Source organism: Scomber japonicus, chromosome 14, assembly GCF_027409825.1.
Source record: "Scomber japonicus isolate fScoJap1 chromosome 14, fScoJap1.pri, whole genome shotgun sequence".
Taxonomy (NCBI): domain Eukaryota; kingdom Metazoa; phylum Chordata; class Actinopteri; order Scombriformes; family Scombridae; genus Scomber; species Scomber japonicus.
The window spans coordinates 31,165,433-31,189,044 of record NC_070591.1 but is presented as its reverse complement, the minus strand read 5'-3'; the positions used below and the strand labels follow the sequence as shown (position 1 = coordinate 31,189,044).

The following is a 23,612-nucleotide window of genomic DNA, read 5'->3' as shown; positions in this document are numbered from 1 at the left end:
TTCAAATTTGGCAGGGTGGTTAACAACACACTTTTCTGTGGTATGTCAAACTCAGAACACATATTTATTCTTACTTTACACGGACTTTAAGTAATTTGAAGCTGCTTCCAGACTACATGCAGAGAGAGTCAACGACAAGTAAGATCTGCAGGCGTCAGTGAAAGCCTGCGAGAGCATCACCTGATGTCTATAGCTCCAAGACTTCAGCCAGTTATTCACTGCACTGTCACTGTTACACTAAATACTAAATGTGATCATTTTGTTTGACTTCATGTGAATCTGTCTAATTATTTTGAAGCTCTAAACTTTGGAGATTTTGTGTTAAATAGCTACATCTCCCACACACTTTCTATATTGATGTAAGCCTGCTCTAATTAAACCTAAGCTGCACTTTAAAGCAATATCCATCATTTTATTTAAAGCTGAATATGCTGCAGCACAGAGCCTGAAGAACTAAATATATGAATGTTCAAATAATCAATACTTATCCTGTTTTTTCATGTTGTAATTTTGTTATCTGTTATTTCCTTTTATTTTTCCTTATGTGAATGGAGGGTGTAAGGATAGAGGATGGTGTGTGCTGTGCAGACTGTAAAGCTCTGAGACAGATGAATGACTGAGCTTTATACATATATGCAATTGATGTGATACAAGTGGACCAGCTGTGTCTGTCATAATCTAAACTAATAATCTACATGACCAAGACGACAATATTTATTTCCCATAATTTCCCTAAAATCATGACCCAATCTGACCTGAGACGAGCTGCTTCATCAGGGATGCCCAGGCAGATCTCTCTGTCGAAGCGTCCGGCTCTGCGGAGTGCAGGGTCCAGAGAGTCTGGTCTGTTGGTGGCACCGATGACCAGAACCTGAGCTGTCATTGTGGGGCTGGTCAAATCTGTGAGGAGACAAGTAACACAATATATCTGTTGACCTGTGGAAGTCCAGTCATTCTGCCTTCATCTGTTTCACACCTGTACCAAACTGCATGTTTGCACAGCAATTTATATCAATCATAGATGAGTGGGTTCATTGTTCTTTGTCTGTACAATCATCACTGCCATGTAATTGTTGGGTTTTTATTTGGGTCAGGTTATGTGGGCGTTTGCACTCCAGGCCAGCAGGAGGCAACAGTCTGGTTATGGTGGTGGTCTTCGTTATGAGCAGATATAGTGCACCACCTCTGAACTTGGTGTTGCATTTGAACAGCAGGAGGAACAGTTCTTACAAGCAAACACCACCGAAAAAAAAATAGATCCATAAACAGAAATCCTGAACATCAAGACAAACATTATCACAACTACAGCACTACAAGTCATCTGCTTCACTTTAGTGTCATTAGGAAGAATTAACTCCTGTCATTTATACACCACCATGCCAGCTAGGGAACATAGGCCCTGAACCACAGACATGTGAAATATGTGAAACTAACTCCACAAAAAAGTATTTAAAATGTCCAAAAGTAGATCCTAGAAGCTCACGTTACTTCTAGGTTGGATTATTGTAATTCATTATTATCAGGCAGCCCTAACAAGTCTCTAAAGACTCTCCAGCTGCTCCAGAATGCAGCTGCACACATACTGACAAAAACTAGAAAGAGAGATCATATTCCTCCCATTTTAGCTTCACTGCATTGGCTTCCTGTAAAATCCAGAATAGAAATTAAAATCCTTCTCCTCACTTTCAAAGCTCTTAATGATCAGGCTCCATCATATCTTAAAGAGCTCATAGTACCTTATGTACCTACCAGAACACTGCACTCCCAGCATGCAGGCTTACTGGTTCCTAGTATCTCTAAAAGTAGAATGGGAAGCAGAACCCCCCTCACCCCCCTCACCCTTCTACCTCTGAACCCAAACCAGTTGAGGCCACCCAGTTACAGCCCGGGTTCTGTCTGAGGTTACTTCCTGTTAAAGGGGAGTTTTTCCTTGTTGCTCTCACCAAGTGCTGCTCATGTCGGAATGTTGGGTCTCTTTAAATTAAAGAGTACAGTCTAGACCTGCTCTATGTGTAAAGTGCCTTGAGATGACTCTGTTATATATATGATATGGTGCTATATAAATAAAGATTGATTGATCGATGGTTTGATCACGTCACTCTTATAGTAGTGTATCCTACCATCCATGCAGGTGAGCAGCTGGGCTACAATCCTCCTCTCCATGTCTTTAGAAGCCGTCTCTCTCTTAGGGGTGATGGCATCGATCTCATCTATGAACAGGATACATGGAGCAGAGCTCTGCAGGGGAGAAACATGATCAGCATCATTTATTATCAATTATCTAGTTCTAAAACTGATTCTAATCATCTAAGAATCATTTTTCCCCCTTGCCCCTAGTATAGAGTATACAGTGTGAGATGACACATCATTTGGGTATCTGCTGCACCTCCTCTAGTCTCTAGTCTGTAAAGCATTACTGACCACAGCCATCTCAAACAGCTCCCTGAGCTTCTGTTCAGACTCTCCAGACACTCCAGACACCAGCTCTGGAGAAGACACCTTCAACATGGGCAGCCCCAGCTCCTGAAACACACAGTCACACACATTTAATGATAACTCTTGTCCCATTCATATGCAGTCATATGTGAAGGACATTTCATACATACATATAGACAGAGATTCCTTGCTTCATAATAAGAAGCAAACTGTATAGTACCTGTGGTAGTACATCACTACACTACACTATGCTCCAAATCTAAACATACAATCTACATGCATTAAATCACAAGTTCATCTCCACACATTATATTACTGGATAATGTTTTATTAAGGAACATAGTTGACTACTCACCCCAGCTACAGCCTGGGCCAGCAGGGTCTTTCCACAGCCAGGAGGTCCATGAAGGAGAAAACCCTTTGGAGGAACCATTCCCAGCTGCTGGTACACCTCTGGATGGCGCATGTGTATCATCAGCTTACACACTTCCTACAACCAAGTCAAAGCATAGCACATGAAAGTTATATACACATCGATAATAGAACGCATCTTTAGCACTAATAAATTAAAGACCCATTGTGAAGGATTTACAATGATGACCATCCCTGTTTTACAGTCAAAGATAATTCAGTGCAGCACAAAGCAGAGCAGAGCAGGAACATGTACTAACCTTTAACGTCTCTTCATTACCACCTACATCTTCAAACTTCAGTGTGGGGTTCTGCAGCTCCGGTAACTTTGATTTTGCTGAGAAATAATTCACACATTAGTGTCACAGTGAGCTGTGATAAACTGCATCTGTAATCATCTTTGACAAGGTACACACTAAGTGATTCATCTATTAAATTAGCTGGCACACTAAACAAAGTCCTACCTTTCTTGTTCAGAGTTTGAGACTCAGTAGTTTCAGTGGAGCTCTTCGTCCTCTTTTTTGACTTTTTGTGACGTTTGTCAGACTCCAGCGTGGGAACATCTCTCTGCTGCTGAGAAACATGGTAGTTGGTTCACTAGTCGAGCAAAGTAAAAGTCTGAGGTAAATACTAAAATGTCTCCAACACTTACACTGCATGTCACATTCACGCAGAATCACACACATTCATAACATGGACGCACAGGCTTTGAGAGCAATTTGTGGTCAGGCTGACATATGCATTACATTCTGGAGTATCCACATGTAAACACATACATTTGTTGTTGTATTAGCTGGCTCCTCTTCACACAGGTCGATGAAGATGTTCTTCTCAGGGCCTCTGCCTTTATCAATGAACCAGCCTCCTGATGAGACCAGCGTGGCTGCATTGGGAGGAGGGTTAGTAGCAGCAGCAGCAGCAGCAGCAGGCTGATCTCTCCTGGGTGACGAGGTGGCAGAGTCAGGGTTCCCCTTCCGGTACAGAGATGTTAGAGAGCTGTTCATGTGGTTGGTGGGCTATGGATGGAGAAAAGCTTTAGATCTCATTGTCTAAAGGGCTGTGCTAAACATTTTAACCATCAGTCCAACATATAGCACAGCTGTGTGTATATATTTGATATGGATCTACAACAGATTCTAAGTAGAAAATGTTTTTACATTATTACAACGTGTCTTACATAGTGTTACATAGAGTCTTTATAATGTTAATAAATCAGTTTAAATAAAAACTACAAGCCTAGAGGCACCTAAGAGGGAGGATTGGGTTGATGTAATACATAATATTGATATGATGGAAAGGTTGACTTTTTCGGTCAGATCAGAATCTGGTAAATTTAAGAATTTCTGGAAAAACTGGGTAGAATTTGTATCACCACTCAGATCAGACTTTATTGAGTAATAATATTGTATCCTATCCCTTGGTTCTAGCTACAGACTTTATATTTAGTCATATGATTATACATTTTTCAATGTCTTCCATTAAGAGGAAAGGGACTGTGTAAGGGTTAGGGTTAGGAGCCTAACCCTAACCCTTACCCACAAACTATTTCTGAGCTTTTATACCTCTGACTTCTGCCATGCTCATACAAACTGCAGTTCCCTTATTACACCTATATATAATCACCTATGGTAAGCCCAAAGTATTGGGACAGATACAAATGACAAAATCATCATATTTAGTCTCAGTTTCAGCTGAGAGAGCATCTGTTGATGTGTATGAGACCAAGACTTCAGTAACTGAATGCAAAGGATTTCCCAAGAAATATTAAGTCTGATCATTTTATTTGACTTCATGTGTATCTGTCCACTTACTTACTGTAAATATATATACTGTAGATTGCCTTTAGGTTGAATCTACATCTCTCTTCTTACCGTGTTCTCCAGAATGTCATCATCACTGTCAGAGGACTCCTCTGAGCTGCTGCTGCTGCCCTCACTGTGAACACACAGGCTGCTATTTAAAGTATAGATTAAGCAGAGAGAATGAGAATGTTAGAGCAGTAAGCAGAGTGTGTGTTACCCAGTGTCAGTGTGGTTGTGCTTTGCTTTCTTAGCTAGGTGTTTGCTCTCCAGATCATTCAACCCCGACTCATTCATGATCGCTTGATACACTGAGAGAGAGAGAGAGAGAGAGAGAGAGAGAGAGAGTGAGAGACAAAAGGCAATTCAGACCTCCTCAGAATACATTCATTTAATTAGGTCATGTGTGTAATTATTGATTTTATCTTGACATAAGGTCTTCTCTTGTGAGCACATGATCATTTAAATAATTCATCATCACCCTTTAGTCAGCAGTTCCATTAGTATGAATTTAATGTTTCAATGAATCACTGTGAAAACATATTTAATGTTAACATTCATAATGCAGTAAATCATCCATCTACTTACCTTTATCTACTTGAATCCTAAAAGCTGTCTTGTTTCTTCTGCCATACTCCATTCTAAAGACACAACAAGAATAGAATAGAATATGTTTATTGTACAATGGAATTTCAGTGCTTACAAATAAATAAGAAACTACCAATAAAAGTGCAGGATAAAAAAGATAAAAGAACCCAATCAACCTTAACTCGAATGTAAAATAAATAAATTAACAAATAAACGTATTAATACTACTACTATTAATAATAATAATTAAAGCTGCAAGCAGCGGTGAACGGGCCCTCGCCCCCCCATGCATGTCGGTTCACAGATACAAAAGGGCTTCACACTAGTCAGCGCTCGGCCCTAATAACAACAATTATTATTATCATAAATAAATCACACATTATATTGTATTGCACACTCCAGTAGGAGATTATTAATCATTGCCAAAAGCAATAGTAAACACTGTTCCTTAGTCCTCATAGACCTGTAATGCCTCCCAGAAGGCAGAAGAGTGAAGAGGTGATTGTCAGGATGAGATGAGTCTTGTATTATGTTTTTGGCCCTGTAAATGTCTTCATTTCATATCTAAATATTACTATATAATACACTCAGGTCCACCAGGCTATAAGTTAAGCAGACTACTACAGCAGCTTCATGGAGGTTCTAATGTTCACTTTGTGTTCAAACTGTTTTAGTCTTGATTTAACTTCATGCCAATAATGCATGCTGTACTTTGTCCTGCTGTTTAACTGGGAACTGAACAGCTTCAAAGGATTATTCTATACATTTTAACAGAAGTATTAATGCTATAAGCTGTTTGATATTTCCCAGACTGCTACAGAGAATGAGCAAAGTTAGTAGTTAGTAGTTACTTGAATGTGTTCTGATGAACTCACCTGTGTAGTTTTTGGAGTTCCAGGGCCATGGCTGACAGGTCCACATATTCACTGCTGCTGGTTGCCAGATACTGAAAACAACATTCAACATGAACCAGGGTCAAGATGACATATTCAGACTCAGTCTCTTGTCACATGTGGTTGTTAAATAACATGAAAACAGCATGGCATTCTCCTGTTCTATGTAGGACTTACTGTGTGATATAAGTCCTGTATAAATGAGCGTTATTATTTTGTTATTATTTTACTTGGGGTGAATTCCAGAAATCAGGTTTAACAAACTCAGAGTTTTTCGGTTCCTGAACATTGGATCAGAGTTTGTCCAATCAACATAGTATGTTCACTCTGAGTGTGTGTATGGTGAATGAACAAAAAAATCATCAAAGGAGCTCCAACACTACAGTTCACCATGGCAACAGGTAAATAAAAGACAGAGCCTCAATCTTAATCCAGTAGACATAGAGATATTAATGTATGTGTACCACAGCAGTAACAGAGCCTGAGTTAGAGTGGGAAAAAAGAGTTAACAATAACATTTTATTCAGCATAGTTCATTATATATCATCTTTTTCCAGTCTTGAATTTCCTTAACAAATGATAATGTAGCGATATCTCAATGTGTATCAGGATATAGCCGACATTGCATTGTTAAATATATTTATTTAGCTGTAATCTGACATAGAGAGAAGCAACTAAAGATGAAAAATATCATTGAAGTTTTAAAAAAATAGATGAACCAGATAAGACATATTTTACATAGAGACATACAATGACCAGCATTAAAGTGAAAGAAACAGAAGTACCTGCTCTACTCTTTGTTTGAGCCGACCGTCTATACAGGCACCAACTCTGTTCTTCATGTCTGAGTCTTCTCTGAGCCTGGAGAACACATTCACAACCAACAATGAATTCTACAAAGTAAGAGTCATTCCCAATCCCAACACATGCACGTTCTATGAAACCAAACACAGCTGCCACACCTAAACATAGACATAAACATTTGCTCTAATTGCATACAGCTGATTAGTGAACCCTGAATTAAAAGTATGAATGATCACATATATGTATATGACACAGACTAGTGGTGATGATGTTACACATCATTCACACATGACTGATACAGACAGGAAGACTATTACTGTTATTGAATCGAATCTGTACATCATATATAATCTATTTAAGTGTCTGTCGGTATGAAGAAGCTGCTGGACATTTACACACATTGTTAAAACAGTCAAACATTTACAGTATATGTATGTTTTAACAGGTATAAGGCTTATTTCCATTATGAATGCATATGGAAGTGTGCTTGGGCAACATGCTGAACCCTAAACTGCTCAGCAAGGCTGTGTCATCTGTCTGTGTGTGTGTGTGTGTGTGTGTGTGTGTGTGTGTGTGTGTGTGTGTGTGTGTGTGTGTGTGTGTATTAGTATGTAATGTACAGTGTAATGTAAATAACTTATAGTTGAGAAATGATTTTTCATAGATGATCAAAATTGTCATGTTGATCCTCAGTGTACAGAATCATATTGGAAGTGATGTATATGTGATTTATTGTTAATATGTGATGTGCATCTAGTTTCCTACTATAGTAGAATATTAGAATAATCAAGCTACACCAAATAGTCTTTTCAGGCCAAACATAGTGAGTTTTCTATATAACTACCAGTGACTGCAGTGTGGAGACAGGACTCAACACACACACTACACACACTACATATATATATATATATATATATATATATATATATATATATATATATATATATACACACACACACACACACACACACACACACACACACACACACACACACACACACACACACACACACACACACTACACACACACAATTCCAGTTAGTTTAAGTGAAAGAGAAGCTGTCAGTATGTAGGTCTCTGTTGTTACTCACCTCAACAAAAACACCAACACATCACCAAATATTCACCAACTCTTCTGTTACACAGTGTGAACGACGCTGTGTGAGCGTCTGACAACGTGATGAGACGAGTAGACGCACTACTTTCCCCGGAAACAGAAACCAAAAACATCCGGGTGAAGGTTTTCAAAATAAAACACGGTCTTTTCTATCATGGTTTGAAAACATCCCAATGTGGACTGTAACTATGTTAAGTTATACATCATGTCAGCTTTGTGTTTACCCTAGACTCCAGACATTCTACAAGTTTCTAAAATATATGATTGCATAAATAAATAAATAAAATGTAAAATATCAGCATACTGCACAACTGTAACCATGCATCATGTAGTTTAAGTAAAGCCCCCTCCCCTCTCCCTCCTTTGGACAAGTTTTTTTTTTTTGGTATTTCATGTAGATGAAAAATAAAGGTCTATTATACTATTTTAATACATTGTTATATTTTATTTTATTGTCTGGTTTTATTTGAGTGATATTAGCCCATATGTTTTAAATGTCATGTTTATTTCATATTTTAAATAAATATCTGCTGCTCAGCACGTTGTATCGTATCGTATACATTTGCATGAAGGGTGGATCAGAAGTGGTGTCAGTACTGCTTTCACTCTCACTTCCTCATCAGGTTGTGACAGCTACACTTCCTCATCACAGTTTGATGGAGACTGCTTGTGTTTTTGTCGGTGACACAGTCATGAAGGACGGCATGGCAGCAGCGGGAGAACCGGAGGAGGTTTCCCGTCAGGACCTGTATGAGGATTATATCAAGTGTTATCTCCAGATGTGTTCAGAGGTTCGACCGTGCCGCGATGCTCAGCTGTTGAAGAAGGCGGCTCAGTATGTGCTCCAGGAAGCAGAGCCCACTCACACTTTCACCGTGTTTCCATTCTACCAGAGTGTTCTGAAGGGCGCTGCTGCCCTGAGCTCTGACAACAGGAAACACCTGTCTGCTTTTATCAAGGCCACAGAGCTACTGGAAACTCTCTGCATCAATCTGTTTCTCCAACCGTGGAAGAAGGAAATCAAGACACTCAAGGTGCTTTTCTTTCTTTCTTTTTGTTTGTTTGTTTGTTGTTCTTACTTTCTTTCAAATCACTTAAAGTAGGCTACTTTGTCTTTCTTTCTTTCTTTTTTCTGTTTGTTTCCTTCTCTCATTCTTTCTATCTTTCAAGACACTTAAGGTAGTTTTCTTTTTTCTTTCTCTTTGTTTCCTTCTCCTGTTCTTTCCTTCTTTTAAGACACTTACGGTGGTTTTCTTTCTTTCTCTGTTTCTTTCTTTCTTTCTCTTGCTTTTCCCAGGTACATTAAGTGTCATGTATGGAATTCAGTAGGCATGTGCTCATGTGGGTCAAAGTTTAGTTTCTCTATGTAGTTTCCACTGTGGAATAAATGCATCACTACACTGAAGAACAGTTGCCAAGTTTTGCAATTGAAACTGTAATTCCTCTCATTATGCAACTGTTATATCATTTAAATATTTTATGGGCAGTTCAAAACTTTCTTACAAGAAGACTTTCTTGTGGAAGTCCCCTAGAGACCGCCAGTAAATAAGACACAACAAAAACCAGAACGGTTGCAGCTGGACAGCTAAATAATGAAGTGAAACTCCTGAGGGAAGCTGCAGAGACACTGATACATCTCTCATGATTATGAATAACACCTCAGACATTACACACTGTCATTTCAATGTCATTGTGAAAAATATTGATTATAGCCACTTTAAAGCCTCATAACCTTCATAAAAGAATGTATTTGTATCTCTTTCAGTGTTTTACAGGTCCATTTGTTTACTGTCTTCTGCCAGTTCTCAGCAGTTCTACCATCCAGTCCGTCCTGGCCTCTATTGGCTACCTGCCACATCCTGAGACACCACAGAGGTAGGAGACAAGCCGAAAGAGACCCGGAACAATGATAAATACTGCAAGGCTGGGTTCAACATACCCAGGATATCTTTTCACTGAGCCTAACACTGGCTGTCCAGATAACCAGAACTATCAAGTTGGTTTTTAACCAGCTCAGTCAGCTCCGGGTTTTGCTATCCAGCTACAAGCATGTTCATGTGAAAGAGGAGGCTTGTTAATTACAAGTAACATGATCAGAACCATGAATGGAGTACATGTGACAAAGCTAAACTCCTTGAGGAAAAATCAACAAGTCATCAATGTCTGATTCAAGCTTTTGTTATCTGTGAAAGTGGCATCTAACGTTCTGCTGTATTTTACAGTGAGTACAAGCTCAGTGTGGATGCTAACCCAGACAAAGCCATGCTGGTGGGTTTTGAGCTACTGCTGGCCAGAGTGGAGTGTCTCCACCTCCTGGAGCTCCTGGAGAAGGAGAAGGATCACCTGGGACCACAGGTAAGATCAGAGATCATGTGACCCGTACCTTGTGATAGTGTAGTGTAAAATTTTGATGATAATTACTAACAATGAACAATGTTGTATCTGTGCAAAGGGTACTTGATTGTTGACTATTATTTGCTAAAGATGATCAAATCTGAAGGCATTGTGTTAAACGAACAGGTGTATGTGATTCTGCAACTACTGAGTGAATAAGTACCACAATATATGTGGTTATATATACCGCACTTTTATTATTATTATTATTATTATTATTATTATTATTATTATTATTATTATTATTATAGAAAAAGAATGCAGTAAGAAAAGTAATTGGGTAATATTGAACTTGAAGAAACTTGTGGTAAACAATGCTGAGACAGCTGAACAGTAGCTGTGGGGAGTACTGAGTGAAAAAAAACAGAACTCAAGGCAGAGAATGATGTAATCCAAAAGGCTCCAAAAGACCAGAATCACCTGCAAACCATGAAGTGAATGGAGCAGCCACTAAGAGTGTAGTTGGGGGCATCTTAGGAACAGGTGCCAAGAAAATGAGAACATGTTGTTTTGAAAGAAAGCTTGGTTGAAATTCACTCCACAATGGAGAGGGGGGGTGAAACTTTTTGCCGGGGTCAGCAATATTGACAGTATAAGGGACCCTAATTTTTAGTTCTTTGTGTCATTTATGCATAGATTCTGTCTGTGTATTGTGATTCCGGGTTTTGCTGTCGACAATAAAACTCTAACTGCATTCAGCTGGACGACTCCTGGTGATTCCTGATTGAATCTTTTTGAGACTTCAACATTTTATGAACAACGAGATACTTATCGATAATTAGAGATGACAATAGAAAAAAAGAAACAGTTCAAGGTCACATGACATGGTCAAGACTTACATAATCTCAGTTTTGTTTTGTGGCTTCCTTTGTGATACTGTTATCTGTCTCTACAGGAGTGGCTGGAAGTTGTCCAGAGGAGAGCGGGACCTGTGAAGACAGAGGGACACACAGAAAAGAAGACAGTAGAGCAAATGGAAGATGAGAAGAAGAAGAAGAAGGAAGAGGCAAATAAAAGCGAGGTAGGCTTCACCACAGAGGTGTGTTTGACTATGTGTAGAAGGAAGAGGAGAAGGAGAAAGAAGAGGTGATGGGTGTCATCCAGTGAGAAATAAATATCAAACACGTTACACAGGTTACCGGTCCGACTGCCAGTGACAGTAAAAGACAGTGGATGTATTTCCTTGCACTGGTTTAGATCTTATATAAACAAAGTTGAGTGCATGATGTGCAGGCTACCTCCATGTTCCAGATATAAATAGTGCATGGTAGCCTACACCCACAACTACACCTAAAGCTCTATGTTGCATCAACGTACAGCAACAAGATGTTGGCCCTCTCCTTCATCTCAGATCTAAATGTGGAAACATAGTATGCTTCCAGATCAATAGGCTGTTTTACAATTATTGGACAAAAAAAAGGTCATAATGTAAACACAGGATTTTCTTTCTCAATCTAACACCCAAAAGCAGGACAATTACCTATCAGTCTTCAGGATGGACAGAAGTTTGACCTTATGAGGATGAGTGAAGTATAATAATAGGTCATCAGCATCTCCAAGCCTCCTCTATGAACACAGGCTAACATGGGGAGGATTTGAGGGCAATGGAGAGTGGCTCCATCACTAAAGCAAAAAGAAGACACATATAGCAGTCGTGCTGGGTTCCTCTCGAGTGAGACATATGCAGTAATATGCAGACTAGGCATGGGATGATAACTGTGTTCAAGGTATACCGCAATATGAAAAAGTCTCGATCACCGAAACCGCCAAATTTTCTGTCATACCGTTCCTAAGGTATGAGCTGTTTTTTGTCTGGTCAAAGACAGAAAGTGCAGGCTGGTTTTGTCCCTGAGTGCTTCATCTGATGAGAAGACTAGAGAAGCAGGAAACATATGGTCCTGTACTGTCTATATTTCTGATACTGGTACAAGATATTGGAATCAGTTAAATATATTTGAAGTAAAGTGAGGGGCCACAGCCTGAAGTCTGTACTGAACTCTCTTTATGTCTTCAGGTACCTCTGTCTTTCGACACCAGGCCTGCAGTGAACCCCAAGCCCAAGCCTCGATGCTGCCACCTTTCCAGTGTAGACCAGTCCATCATGGAGATGCAGTTGACCTATGATGACCTGGCCATCAGGGGGCGCCCTGTGCTACAGGACAAACCTCACAGAGCAAACAGCCACAAGAGCAGCAGTAAATCTGTTCAATCTGGTGCCAGCACCAATAATAACAGTAGTGACAGTAAAGCTGTTCAGCCTCCTGACAGAGACTGCAGTAGGAGTACCAAACATGCTGCCACAACTCTTAGCAGTAAACCTGATGGCAGCAAAGTCTGTGAAATGATTGGCAAGAATAGCAGAAGCAGTGGCTGCAATGATGATAGCGGTGGTGGTGGGTTCTCTACTCCAGCAAACAACACTAGCAGCAGCTTCAAGAACAGTGATGGAAGCAGAGTTGATGATTTAGTCAGGAGTCCTCATGACATCACTCTGCACATCACACTGAGAGCTGGGTCTAATGCAGAGCAGAGCCTGAAGCCTGGAGAGCCTCAGCCCACAGCAGAGCCTCCTGCATGGACACAGCAGCAGGATGCAGCAGGTAAGACACACACACCACTGTGACAGCAGTGTGTGATATTCAAAGCTTGTTACTTAGTGTCAGTCAATCGGTCAATCTTTATTTACATAGCGCCAAATCATAACAAAAGTCATCTCAAGGCATTTTACACATAGAGCAGGGCTAAACCGTACTCTTTAATTTAATTTATAGAGACCCAACATTCCCACACTCCCCGCTAACAGGAAGTAACTTCAGGTAGAACTGGACTCTAAGTGAGCGGCCATCTGCCTTGACCAGTTGAGGGAGAGCGAGAGCGAGAGAGCGGGAGAGCGGGAGAGAGGGAGAGAGGGCGAGAAGGGGAGAGAAGGAGAGAGAGGCACAGTGACAAACAATCAATCAACATTGAATATAATAGTAGTGTCGACAGCAGTTTCTGAACCTCTCTGTGGTCCCAACATCTAATAATGAAGTGGACTATAGATTCACTATCTCTCATAATACCAACCAGCTTTTTTGATCATTGCATCATAATCATGATTATCACTATTGTTTTAATAACACAATCTATTTTCCTGGATCAGGAGCACTACACTCCACATACTGTGTGATGATGTTCTGACAGTTTCATTATATCTAATGTTTCTCCAGCTCTTCATCAATAACATACTTCTTATCATTAAAGAAATAATCATAAGTCCCTCCCCTGTAACACACAAGCTGATATTTTGGACACCCTTGTTATTTTCATGCCAAGTGTACTGTATGTGTTAATTATGATCCACAGTGAAATAATCAAAACATTATGTACAACCAGAAATAATACAGAGACAGGTACCACAGTATAAACAATATGGCAAAATGTCTGACAATGTATTTTGTCTAATAGTATATCATGATATTGTTCACCCCTAATTTTCATTATGTTACTTTAAAGTCTGTATAAAGTAAGAATAAATATGTGTTCTGAGTTTGACATACCACAGAAAAGTGTGTTGTTAACCACCCTGCCAAATTTGAATGATTAAAAAAATCACCAAATATATGAAATTAGGCTTCAAAGTTGTGTAAAAATCAACCTCTTTCTCTGCTCCCAAACACTGTGGGAGTGCCCGCCGAGTCCGCTGAAACCTCGCACCCTACCAAGTGTCACCTGTCAATCAAAGTCACCACCTCTACCAGAAACATGGATGCTAAGTCTGAGAGCTTTCTGCTGCTAACTCAGCAGCTAACTCAGCTAACTGGCTAACTGTAGACTGTAGTTGTAGTAGTAGTAACTGAATGTATTTATACCTCTACAGCAGCAGGGCGGGTTTATGCTAATGATTTCAGACCCACCCACTAAATCCTGAACACCGAAATCTTGAAACACAGTTTGTGAAGCCTAGCTCCACAATTCAAATCTAAATGGTTGAAATGCTTTTTACACCTTTTTTAGAAATACATTTATGACCTATTTAATGTGTTTAGAAGAAAATTTCTGAATTCACTTTACACGGTCTTTAAAGACTCCCCTACTAATGTTCTAGAAGTGGACCTTTCCTCTGTGGACTTTGTATGACAGACAAGTGTTTCCATGTGCAGATGCTTTTTGTCTTAGAAAACAAAGATTTTGTTACTTACTGTACTTGAAAGTAATTGTGAAGCTCTTATTTTCACAGACTTACAAAATAAGAGCCCGCCAAAAGCTGAGCATCCCTCTCTGACCACCACGGACGAGGAGCAGGAGCTGAGAGAGTTGGCAGAGAGGATGGGTCAGCTCCATGTCCAGCACACCAAAGAGGAGGCGAAGAAAAAAGAGGACGGCAAGAAAGGAGAGGAAAACCCAAATAAAGAGAGGAGAAAGAAAGGGAGGAAAACAAGCACAGAAGAAGGAGCAGAGGAGCAGAGTCTCAGGAAGCCAGTGATGGAGACAAGTCCAGTACAGAGTCATCCTGCCAGTAGATGCACCAGATCCTTTCAGTCTGATCCCACAGCGATGAAAGAGCAGAAGCAGCCCAGTGTGTGTCACTCAGCACCACTCAGCATCAGTACAGCAGACTGTCAGTCAGGAGGAGGAACGAGTAACCAGGAAGGAGAAGTGAGGGAAGGTCATACAGACAGAGCAGCAACAGGCAGAGCAGAGGAGGATCAGAGCTTTGTTATGGTTTAACATGATCTCAAGTTTAACCCAACAAGTGGCAGTTATTCAGAACAAAACTACAGAGCAAGCTCAAAACCAGTACCATCTGTGAGATAGATGTATAAAAAAGAAAAAAGAGACTTTATTGCAGAATTCCATTTTGTTACATGTCATATTCTGTCTCACTTTATTTGCTGGCACCTTACTACAGTTGCTCTCACATAAAGGCTAAAATACATATAAATACATATAAATACACATAAATTACAACTAGGAGGCTGATGCGAACATTTTTCCCACACGCCTGCTTGCATGTGGTGTAAATGGACCATTAGACTTATTTCTTTTTTACTGTTAAAGATCCTATTTTAATTTTACTGTATAAATTGCAAGAATATTTGCATACACAAATACATTGTTGGAGATTTTTAAAAAACAGTATTTTGTTTGTCTCCTAACTGACTATAATTGAAAACAGAGGCTTGTTTAGAGACACAATTCATTGGCACGAGTAATTGCAGACTCCAGTCCTGTTCTTTACATTTTGATGACAGTCAGTCACAAGTCCTCATTCACAAACTTAATAGACATTATAAGAAAAATAGCTTATTTTCAGTGTTAACTTTGAGGTTCAACAAACAGGTTGAATGTGTTTTATTCATCGAAAAAGACTGGCAAAGCCGATTTTTTAAATTTTATTTTATTTTTCGGCAACATTTTGTAACCTGCTTTGGATACATGCCAGTTCACCTATGTAGTACTTGTACCTGTCCAGTCAGTCATCATGAAGTCTGTTCTGTCTGCTTATTTCTGCTCTGAGGATTGAGGAGTAAAGGGGATCTCTAAGACTTGAGCCAGGACACACGAGACCAGCCTGTTCCAACAGATCTCTTGATGGACTGTGCAGCTGATCAGACTGCTCTCACACCACATCACATCAACACCTTGTCATCCCAGAGTGGACAGACAAAGAACACATTCAACTGAAGGGTCCAATCCCCAGATTTTATTATTTTTGTTTTCTAATTTGCCATCTAATTAAAACAGTGATTCTGTGTTCATTTGTGGTCTGCTTAATGTAAATGTTTTGTAAAGAGTAGCATAATACTGTCACCACCACTGTCAGAGGCAAGAAAACACAACAGGTTTTTGGGATAAAAACACACAACTCATTGAAAATACAATGAATTAAATGGAGCTGCGAGGGGCAGTTTGTGGGTTCAAACCTTTTTTGTACAACAGAAGGAAGCAGCTCAATCATAGAAAATTGAAGCCACAAGCAAAAACTATGGCTGTCTCACTGAAAAGCTAAGTATTCGGTTTAAATAGCACTCATCAGAGCTGAAGGAATGCATTTAAAAAACCCCACTAAAACCTGGTCAGTTGAGCAGGGTTTCAGTATGTCAAGTCTGGCCCATTTGGATCTGCCTGGCCCATCTGGAGCTGACTGTGGTCCACAGACTTACCATCATTCAGACGCCCGGCTATGGAAGTCCTGTGATGTTGTTGCAAATTGTGCTTGTGGTCGCGACAGTGGGGTATTGTAAATGACCACAATATAGGTAAACATACTGTACATACAGCCTAACCCAGGAGCATGGCAGCCTTAATGGTCCAAAGGCCTTATGATGCTCATAATGGATGATGTGTTCAAAGACTATTTTTGTCATCATAAGATGTACAAATTTCACTTGTGTTTTGGTCCAAACTAAGTGCTCAATTCAATTATTGTAGTAGATAGTTATTGATAGGGGATGGGTTGATCACAAATATAGAAGTCAAAGCAGATAATATCTGTTAACAACTTGGTTTAGTGTGAACATTAACATAAAAACACATACTGAGTTTACTTAAGATTTATTAAAATGGAAAAACTGTGATAAATATAAAGAGTCCTTCATTAAAAGGAATTACAGAAACATGTTATCCCTACCCTGTACCTGTAGCAGCTATGGTTGTTATTGACCAGTCATCTGTAGTCCCTTACAAACCAGCCAGCATCAAACACATCACATACTGTCACTACTGTGTAATACAGCTAAAGCATCATTTCTGGACGGTACCTTTAAGAGCATTCAGTAACAAAAAAAAAAGAAGCAACCTAATAAATTAAAACTCAATGAGAGATAGTTAGTTAAACCTCACAGTTTGAGGGCCTGAGCCTGAGGAGCACAGGGAACAAGCTCCTTTAAGGCTTATTGAAGTCTTTTAAGATGGTGAATGGAATGTTTACCTGGTATCTGAGACACTGTCTGAGATCACCTTTAATATATATTTTGGGTAAGAAAATTCTCTAATTAAAAGCTTCTGAATATCAATGTTAGCCTTCAGATAGATGTGACTGTGACAATTGAGATGTATAACAATGATCTGTAAACAGCGTTCTCCTGTGTTGATGTAGGAGTGTGTTTGGGTATTAGAGGTAGTTAGCTGTTAGGATCTTGTCACGGTTCTCTTCATATCTATGCAGCATGTTTGGGAGATCTTGGTCAGCAGGAATCACCTGCACACACAAAAACAATGCTTTTTCACTTTAACGATTAGAAACATCAGAATTACAAGCTAGAGATGGTTATAAGACAAGGTTATATATTCTACACAGTTCTTTTTATATTGATGTATCCAATTCTTTAGCACAGAGGCTGAAGAACAACAGATGTGGAACTGTCTAAATACTCACTGTGTGGACTGTACTAGCTAGATGTGTATGCTCACTCACCAAAACTGGAGCAGGAAGAAAGAAGGAACTAGGTTTGATGAGCCAATCCTCATAGAGCTGGTGGATGGACTCCAGATACTCCTGTTGCACACACACAAATGAACAAAACATAATATTTACAATTCTCTAACCTATAATTTCCCCTTGAGGTGATTGTGATTTTGTCTGTTTTGTTCTGTGAAGTAAGTGTCCTCACCAGTGGAATGACTTTCTCCTCCTCTCTGCATCTCTGCTTTAACCTCTCATGGCAGGTCTGAGGAGACGTTTGCAGGTAGACTGGAACGAGAGGAAAAAGTGGAGGCATTCAGGTACAGTGTTGAGTGTAGGTCATCCGTGTGTTAGAAAGGCTTAGAACAAAGTACACAGTGACTATAGTTCTGCATGTGAAACAGAGGAAAGTTGACTTGACGGTTTGACATAAAGGTGTAATGTTTCACTATACTTCCCCTATAAAGATGGAGCTCTGGATCATAACTACTGATTTATTCAAATGTCACAGTCACAAGTTGTTGTCTGACTGGTTGCTGAATGTGTCAGGTGGCAGAGTGCTGTACTTCTGATAGGAGCTACTTTCATTGAGATCACAATTAGTATTCTGGTTTACTTTCTGTAATTAAATCCCCTAAGTCAGTGGGGTCAAACATACGGCCCGCGGGTCAGAACAGGCAGGGGTTCAATCCGGCCCACTGGATGACTTTGCAAAGTGTGAAATTGGCAGAAAAGTAATTCCAATTTTTCTGCTGCTCCAGTTTTTTCCCCCACCCTGACCAGAATACAATAATCTGAAAAATATATATATCAATACTGTGGCTGTTCATCTGTTTTGTAAGTAGATTGTTTATTATAATAAAGTAATATTATACATACAGATGTATTATTTGTACATTATTATGCAATGGTTTTACTGGTCCAGCCCTCAAACTAGGCCCCTGAACTAAAATGAGTTTGACCCCCCTGTTCTACGTACAACAAACCATTTTATCTTTCCCACCTGACAAAAACCAGTAGAGATTTCAGCTTACGGTCAGTCCACTGAGTATCACTTATATGTATGATTTCACAAATGTCTGTCAAAATGCTACAAAATATACTTCGACTACAGTATTTCTGATCATGATCACAATCATATGTGTGTGTGTGTGTGTGTGTGTGTGTGTTCCTGCTTTGTGTATTCTCACCAATAAGATCTACAGGAATGGATATGTTAGTTGTGATCCAATCAAACCACTCAGTAAGAACAGCATAGTCCACCTCTGGCATCTTTCCACTGGAAACCAACACACAGGACATTCAGTGTGCTGCTGGTGGAAGTCATGTGACATTATTTCTGTAATAACTCTGGCTGTGTTGGGTCAATGCTGAAAAATCAATGAGCATCATGGTAATACTGAATTAGTCAGGTATTTAATTCACTTCATAATCCAAATGCTTACTTTATCTATAGTGTATCTAATGAGAAGAAGTAATATATTGTAATATACATTAATGTTGTGATAACATGACAAACCATGATAGAGGACTTTATGGATATCACTCAGCTGTATAGACAGAGAACAGGGGCTTCAACTATTGCAACTTGTGCAACAATATGTATGATGGTTTAGCTGAAATTGTATGTTGAATGTATTAACTGTGCTTCTTTGTCTGATACAGACAGTTAAGTCAAAATCACTTGGACAACATTACCTTCTGAAGAGATTCTCCACAAAGATGTACTTGGCACTGAAGATGGACCTTTCCATCATCCTGAAAGGAGCTGACTGGAACCAACAAGAAACTTTAAGTACATACAGCAGATTGCATAAAAAGTACTCAACAACCTATTGGTTCATCAGCACTGGGGACACATTAAGCTTTTTGGAATTTTCTGTTATTTATATATTGTTGTGATGTCAGATATCAGTGTTGGCATGTCTGATAACATGGTCAAAGTTACAAGACTTAAAGACAGTGTTAAGTGAATTCAGACATTTTCGTCCAAACACATTAAATAGGTCATAAATGGATTTCTAAAAAAGGTGTAAAAAGCATGTCTATAAAAATATAGACAGTGAAATGTACAGACTTTAATGAGAATACAATAAAGTGACTGTGTTTCTAGCCAACAGTACAGTTACCATGGCTGCCACATGCCTATCCAGCATGGTGAGTTGAACATAGGTCTGCAGTGTGATGCCCCAGCGCTCAGGATCCTGGTACATCAGAGCCTGCAGCATGCATGATGGCAAACAGTTTAATGATAACTAAACCACTGGACTCATGATCTACACATGATTCCTACAGGATGGATCCTGATATTTTGGTGACCTTTCTGAACCACCCTTTTAAAACGTTACTACTTTACTTCCTATGCAGACAGTCATGAAATTGAATGGTTGGTTCACATAAATTATAAAGATACATTTTTTTAATCTCTTACAGGTAGTTTTGGTTTTATTTTGAAATACAGTGAATTGAAAGTGTATTGAGTGGACCTCCCACTGGGCCTAAGCATGGGGAATTTGAAGCATTGGGGAAATATGAGTAAAGAAGTGTGATGTGAAGTCAGTACAATGATACAATAAACAACAGTCCTGTTACCAGAGGGTTGTGTCCACGAACATTCCTCCATTTAGACACTGGTTCTGTGAGGACCTGGAACACACAAGAGGAGAGAGGAACAATACATGAATGGACATGTTTGATGTCCATTTTCATCTCAGTAACTATTGGTTATAATAATATAATACCATGTAATGTATAATAAAATGTAATAAAAGCTGGGTTCAAAATCATGATTAAGCAGTAACACTGCTGACAACTTACGATGCGTTAACACTAGATTCCATAATTAATCATTTTTTTCATCAATTAATCAATTAGTCATTTGATCTATAAAATGACAGAAATTTGTGAAAAATGCAGCTGTAGCTCCCATGGTGACATACCCAAGTGTGTTGTTTCATCCTGACCTACAGTCCATAACCCAAATAGATTCTGTTCACTAACATGGAAGAATATATTTGAAAAAAACTGAGAAGCTAAAATCAGATTTTTTAAACATATTTTAAAGAATTAATTTATTAATCAATTACCAAAATATAATATAGATAATATGATTGTTGTGGCTCTAGTACATTTCCTTTACACAGTGAATGCTTCACCAACCACCAAATGTGGAAATAGAATTCAAAATCAAAAGGATTGGAATCAGAGATGCAGTTTAACTCAGGATGAATGGAATTATAAAGGGGGGGGTGGGAGTAACCTCTATGCTACTTCTTTACTCTACCTCTATGATACTTCTTTACTCTACCTCTATGATACTTTACTCTACCTCTATGACACTTCTTTACTCTACCTCTATGATACTTCTTTACTCTACCTCTATGACACTTCTTTACTCTACCTCTATGACACTTCTTTACTCTACCTCTATGATACTTCTTTACTCTACCTCTATGACACTTCTTTACTTTACCTCTATGACACTTCTTTACTCTACCTCTATGACACTTCTTTACTCTACCTCTATGATACTTCTTTACTCTACCTCTATGTTACTTTACTCTACCTCTATGACACTTCTTTACTCTACCTCTATGACACTTCTTTACTCTACCTCTATGATACTTCTTTACTTTACCTCTATGATACTTCTTTACTCTACCTCTATGATACTTTACTCTACCTCTATGATACTTCTTTACTCTACCTCTATGACACTTCTTTACTCTACCTCTATGATACTTCTTTACTCTACCTCTATGACACTTCTTTACTCTACCTCTATGACACTTCTTTACTCTACCTCTATGTTACTTTACTTTACCTCTATGATACTTCTTTACTCTACCTCTATGTTACTTTACTTTACCTCTATGTTACTTTACTCTACCTCTATGATACTTCTTTACTCTACCTCTATGTTACTTTACTCTACCTCTATGTTACTTTACTCTACCTCTATGTTACTTTACTCTATCTCTATGATACTTCTTTACTCTACCTCTATGATACTTCTTTACTCTACCTCTATGATACTTCTTTACTCTACCTCTGTTACTTTACTCTACCTCTATGATACTTCTTTACTCTACCTCTATGTTACTTTACTCTACCTCTATGATACTTCTTTGCTCTACCTTTATGATACTTCTTTACTCTACCTCTATGATACTTCTTTACTCTACCTCTATGATACTTTACTCTACCTCTATGATACTTTACTCTACCTCTATGTTACTTGTTTTGCTGAAATACTCCAAACATGTCGTCTTCCCACTGGCAATGTTCCCCTCAATCCAGACCTGCAAACAGTGACAGAGAGACAGATGTTAACATGTTTGTGTACAGAAACGAGAAAGAGAAAAAGGAAAGATGTGGTTAATACAGTATGAGGTAAGAACTGACATTTAATCAGTGGAAGTTCCTTCACTAGAATCTGCTGCCAACATTATAAAAGTGCATCATTTTCAGGTTTATTTACTATCTATCACCAAGTAAAAGAGGAAGGATGCTCAGATTACAGATGACATTTGGGAGACTTACCACTGTTTTCTTATCCTCTCCATTACGCACCAGCTTCCCTTGAAAAGAAGATAACATTATGAGAAAAATCTTCACCTCTCAGCTGTGAGTGCTGTCCTCTATTAACTCAGCAGGCTACAGTGAGGTCAGAGGAACAGGACAGGAGTGTCTACATTTATAGTGTGGACTCTGTACACAGCAGCAACAAGATCAGATAGTCAACAAAGAGGAAGTGTATGTGTGGCAGACAGGTTAGGGCTCATTGCTTAGGTGTGACAGGATGGAAACTGTAACTAACTAGTATATTATCTAAGGATGATATGTGTGGGAGGGGCACATTATGTGAGTTTTATTAATGTAGCACTTGATTAAGGGTCACTCATGCACTTTTTACTTAACCCAAAATGCTGCTAAATTTTATTTTTTATTTTATTACTTTTATTACATGTTTGAATGTTTTTTAATGTAGTTTTTAACTATCCCATTTTCTTTAATGGACTGTAAGGAGCTGGTGAGAGACTTTACGTTTCAGCCTGTGTATGCAAATACATGTATGTGAAATGACAATAAAGAAATCTTGAATCTTGAAGCTAACAATATTCTCTAGCTGAAGTCCTGTTATTTTTAATGACTGTTTTGACTTTATACCTACTTTCTTAATTTTGCTTTTAATTGAATTGTATTTATTTATTAATCTGTCTTTTATTTTCTATTGTAACCTGTTTTACTACTTGGACTACTTGTGTTTATTCTATTTTATTGTTTTCTTCTTCATAACCTGCCCTACTTTTACTCTTTTACTCCTAACATTTCCCGTTTTACCCACTTTATTCTATAGTGACTTTATCTTATTCCTTCCTTTTATATATTTTGAATATTTTTATTAATCTTTTATTTCATTACCTTTTTATTTGAATTATTTTTACATTTTTATCCTAACTCTGTTTCCTCATTGCAGATTCTTGAGAGTTTTGACATCGTTTCCTGAGTTCCTTTTTTTCTTTTCTTTTTTCCTGTTTATTTGTTGTGACTATGTATAGCACTTTGTGTTACATCACAAAAGTGCTATACAAATAAAGTTTAACTGATTGATTGGTCAACTGGTGATGTGACTAACCCCAGTTTGTGCCTCTCATGTATATGCATGCATCACTTTCTCTATAACGTGATCAGCTGGTCTTGTGTCAGACTCTGTTTCTCTGACCGGATGCATTACACCTGATGATTTGTTACACTGAACCATGTGAGAAGTCGTCCTTGGT

General features: G+C 38.7%; 3 protein-coding genes across 4 annotated transcripts in view; 1 reads left to right on the top strand and 2 right to left on the bottom strand.

Annotated features, from left to right (window-relative positions):
* Positions 1 to 8,073, bottom strand: part of nvl (nuclear VCP like) — a 24,900-nt gene extending 16,827 nt beyond the window's left edge. The window contains exons 1-13 of one of the 2 annotated variants that reach the window (XM_053333297.1): positions 8,023 to 8,073; positions 6,913 to 6,988; positions 6,110 to 6,180; positions 5,235 to 5,287; positions 4,867 to 4,957; positions 4,719 to 4,782; positions 3,624 to 3,863; positions 3,312 to 3,420; positions 3,108 to 3,184; positions 2,792 to 2,926; positions 2,422 to 2,523; positions 2,121 to 2,238; positions 756 to 900 (exon numbers count right to left, since the gene is read on the bottom strand). In XM_053333297.1, the coding sequence (XP_053189272.1) occupies positions 756 to 900; positions 2,121 to 2,238; positions 2,422 to 2,523; positions 2,792 to 2,926; positions 3,108 to 3,184; positions 3,312 to 3,420; positions 3,624 to 3,863; positions 4,719 to 4,782; positions 4,867 to 4,957; positions 5,235 to 5,287; positions 6,110 to 6,180; positions 6,913 to 6,969 (1,262 nt within the window). In that variant the 5' untranslated portion in view covers positions 6,970 to 6,988; positions 8,023 to 8,073. Of the gene's footprint in view, positions 1 to 755; positions 901 to 2,120; positions 2,239 to 2,421; positions 2,524 to 2,791; positions 2,927 to 3,107; positions 3,185 to 3,311; positions 3,421 to 3,623; positions 3,864 to 4,718; positions 4,783 to 4,866; positions 4,958 to 5,234; positions 5,288 to 6,109; positions 6,181 to 6,912; positions 6,989 to 8,022 lie in introns of those variants that run through there. The other variant, XM_053333296.1, reaches the window with a different exon arrangement.
* A 628-nt stretch (positions 8,074 to 8,701) lies between these two features.
* On the top strand, positions 8,702 to 15,393 carry si:ch211-189a15.5 (uncharacterized). Its single transcript, XM_053333298.1, has 6 exons — positions 8,702 to 9,082; positions 9,814 to 9,923; positions 10,271 to 10,403; positions 11,338 to 11,463; positions 12,457 to 13,042; positions 14,662 to 15,393. Exons 1-6 carry the CDS (start codon positions 8,705 to 8,707, stop codon positions 15,150 to 15,152), a joined length of 1,824 nt encoding a protein of 607 aa, XP_053189273.1. The 5' UTR covers positions 8,702 to 8,704; the 3' UTR covers positions 15,153 to 15,393.
* A 1,908-nt stretch (positions 15,394 to 17,301) lies between these two features.
* On the bottom strand, positions 17,302 to 22,428 carry tk2 (thymidine kinase 2). The gene is made up of 9 exons (XM_053333302.1): positions 22,372 to 22,428; positions 22,056 to 22,130; positions 20,422 to 20,475; positions 19,959 to 20,048; positions 19,528 to 19,601; positions 19,020 to 19,108; positions 18,038 to 18,117; positions 17,842 to 17,922; positions 17,302 to 17,625 (listed from the first exon to the last, which is right to left on the bottom strand). The coding sequence occupies exons 1-9, from the start codon at positions 22,426 to 22,428 to the stop codon at positions 17,539 to 17,541; spliced, it is 687 nt and encodes a 228-aa protein (XP_053189277.1). The 3' UTR covers positions 17,302 to 17,538.
* Positions 22,429 to 23,612: the final 1,184 nt, after the last annotated feature.

Bases quoted from the DNA above. Each gene is read 5' to 3' on its own strand.
- tk2 (XM_053333302.1), bottom strand. From the start codon at position 22,428: ATGTTATCTTCTTTTCAAGGGAAGCTGGTGCGTAATGGAGAGGATAAG. The intron at 17,923-18,037 runs GTGAGGACACTT...TGTGTGCAACAG, and splicing joins AGGAGAAAGTCATTCCACTG to GAGTATCTGGAGTCCATCCA. The intron at 17,626-17,841 runs GTGAGTGAGCAT...TTGTGTGTGCAG, and splicing joins TTCTTCCTGCTCCAGTTTTG to GTGATTCCTGCTGACCAAGA.
- si:ch211-189a15.5 (XM_053333298.1), top strand. From the start codon at position 8,705: ATGGAGACTGCTTGTGTTTTTGTCGGTGACACAGTCATGAAGGACGGC. The intron at 9,924-10,270 runs GTAGGAGACAAG...TGTATTTTACAG, and splicing joins CATCCTGAGACACCACAGAG to TGAGTACAAGCTCAGTGTGG. The intron at 13,043-14,661 runs GTAAGACACACA...TTATTTTCACAG, and splicing joins ACAGCAGCAGGATGCAGCAG to ACTTACAAAATAAGAGCCCG.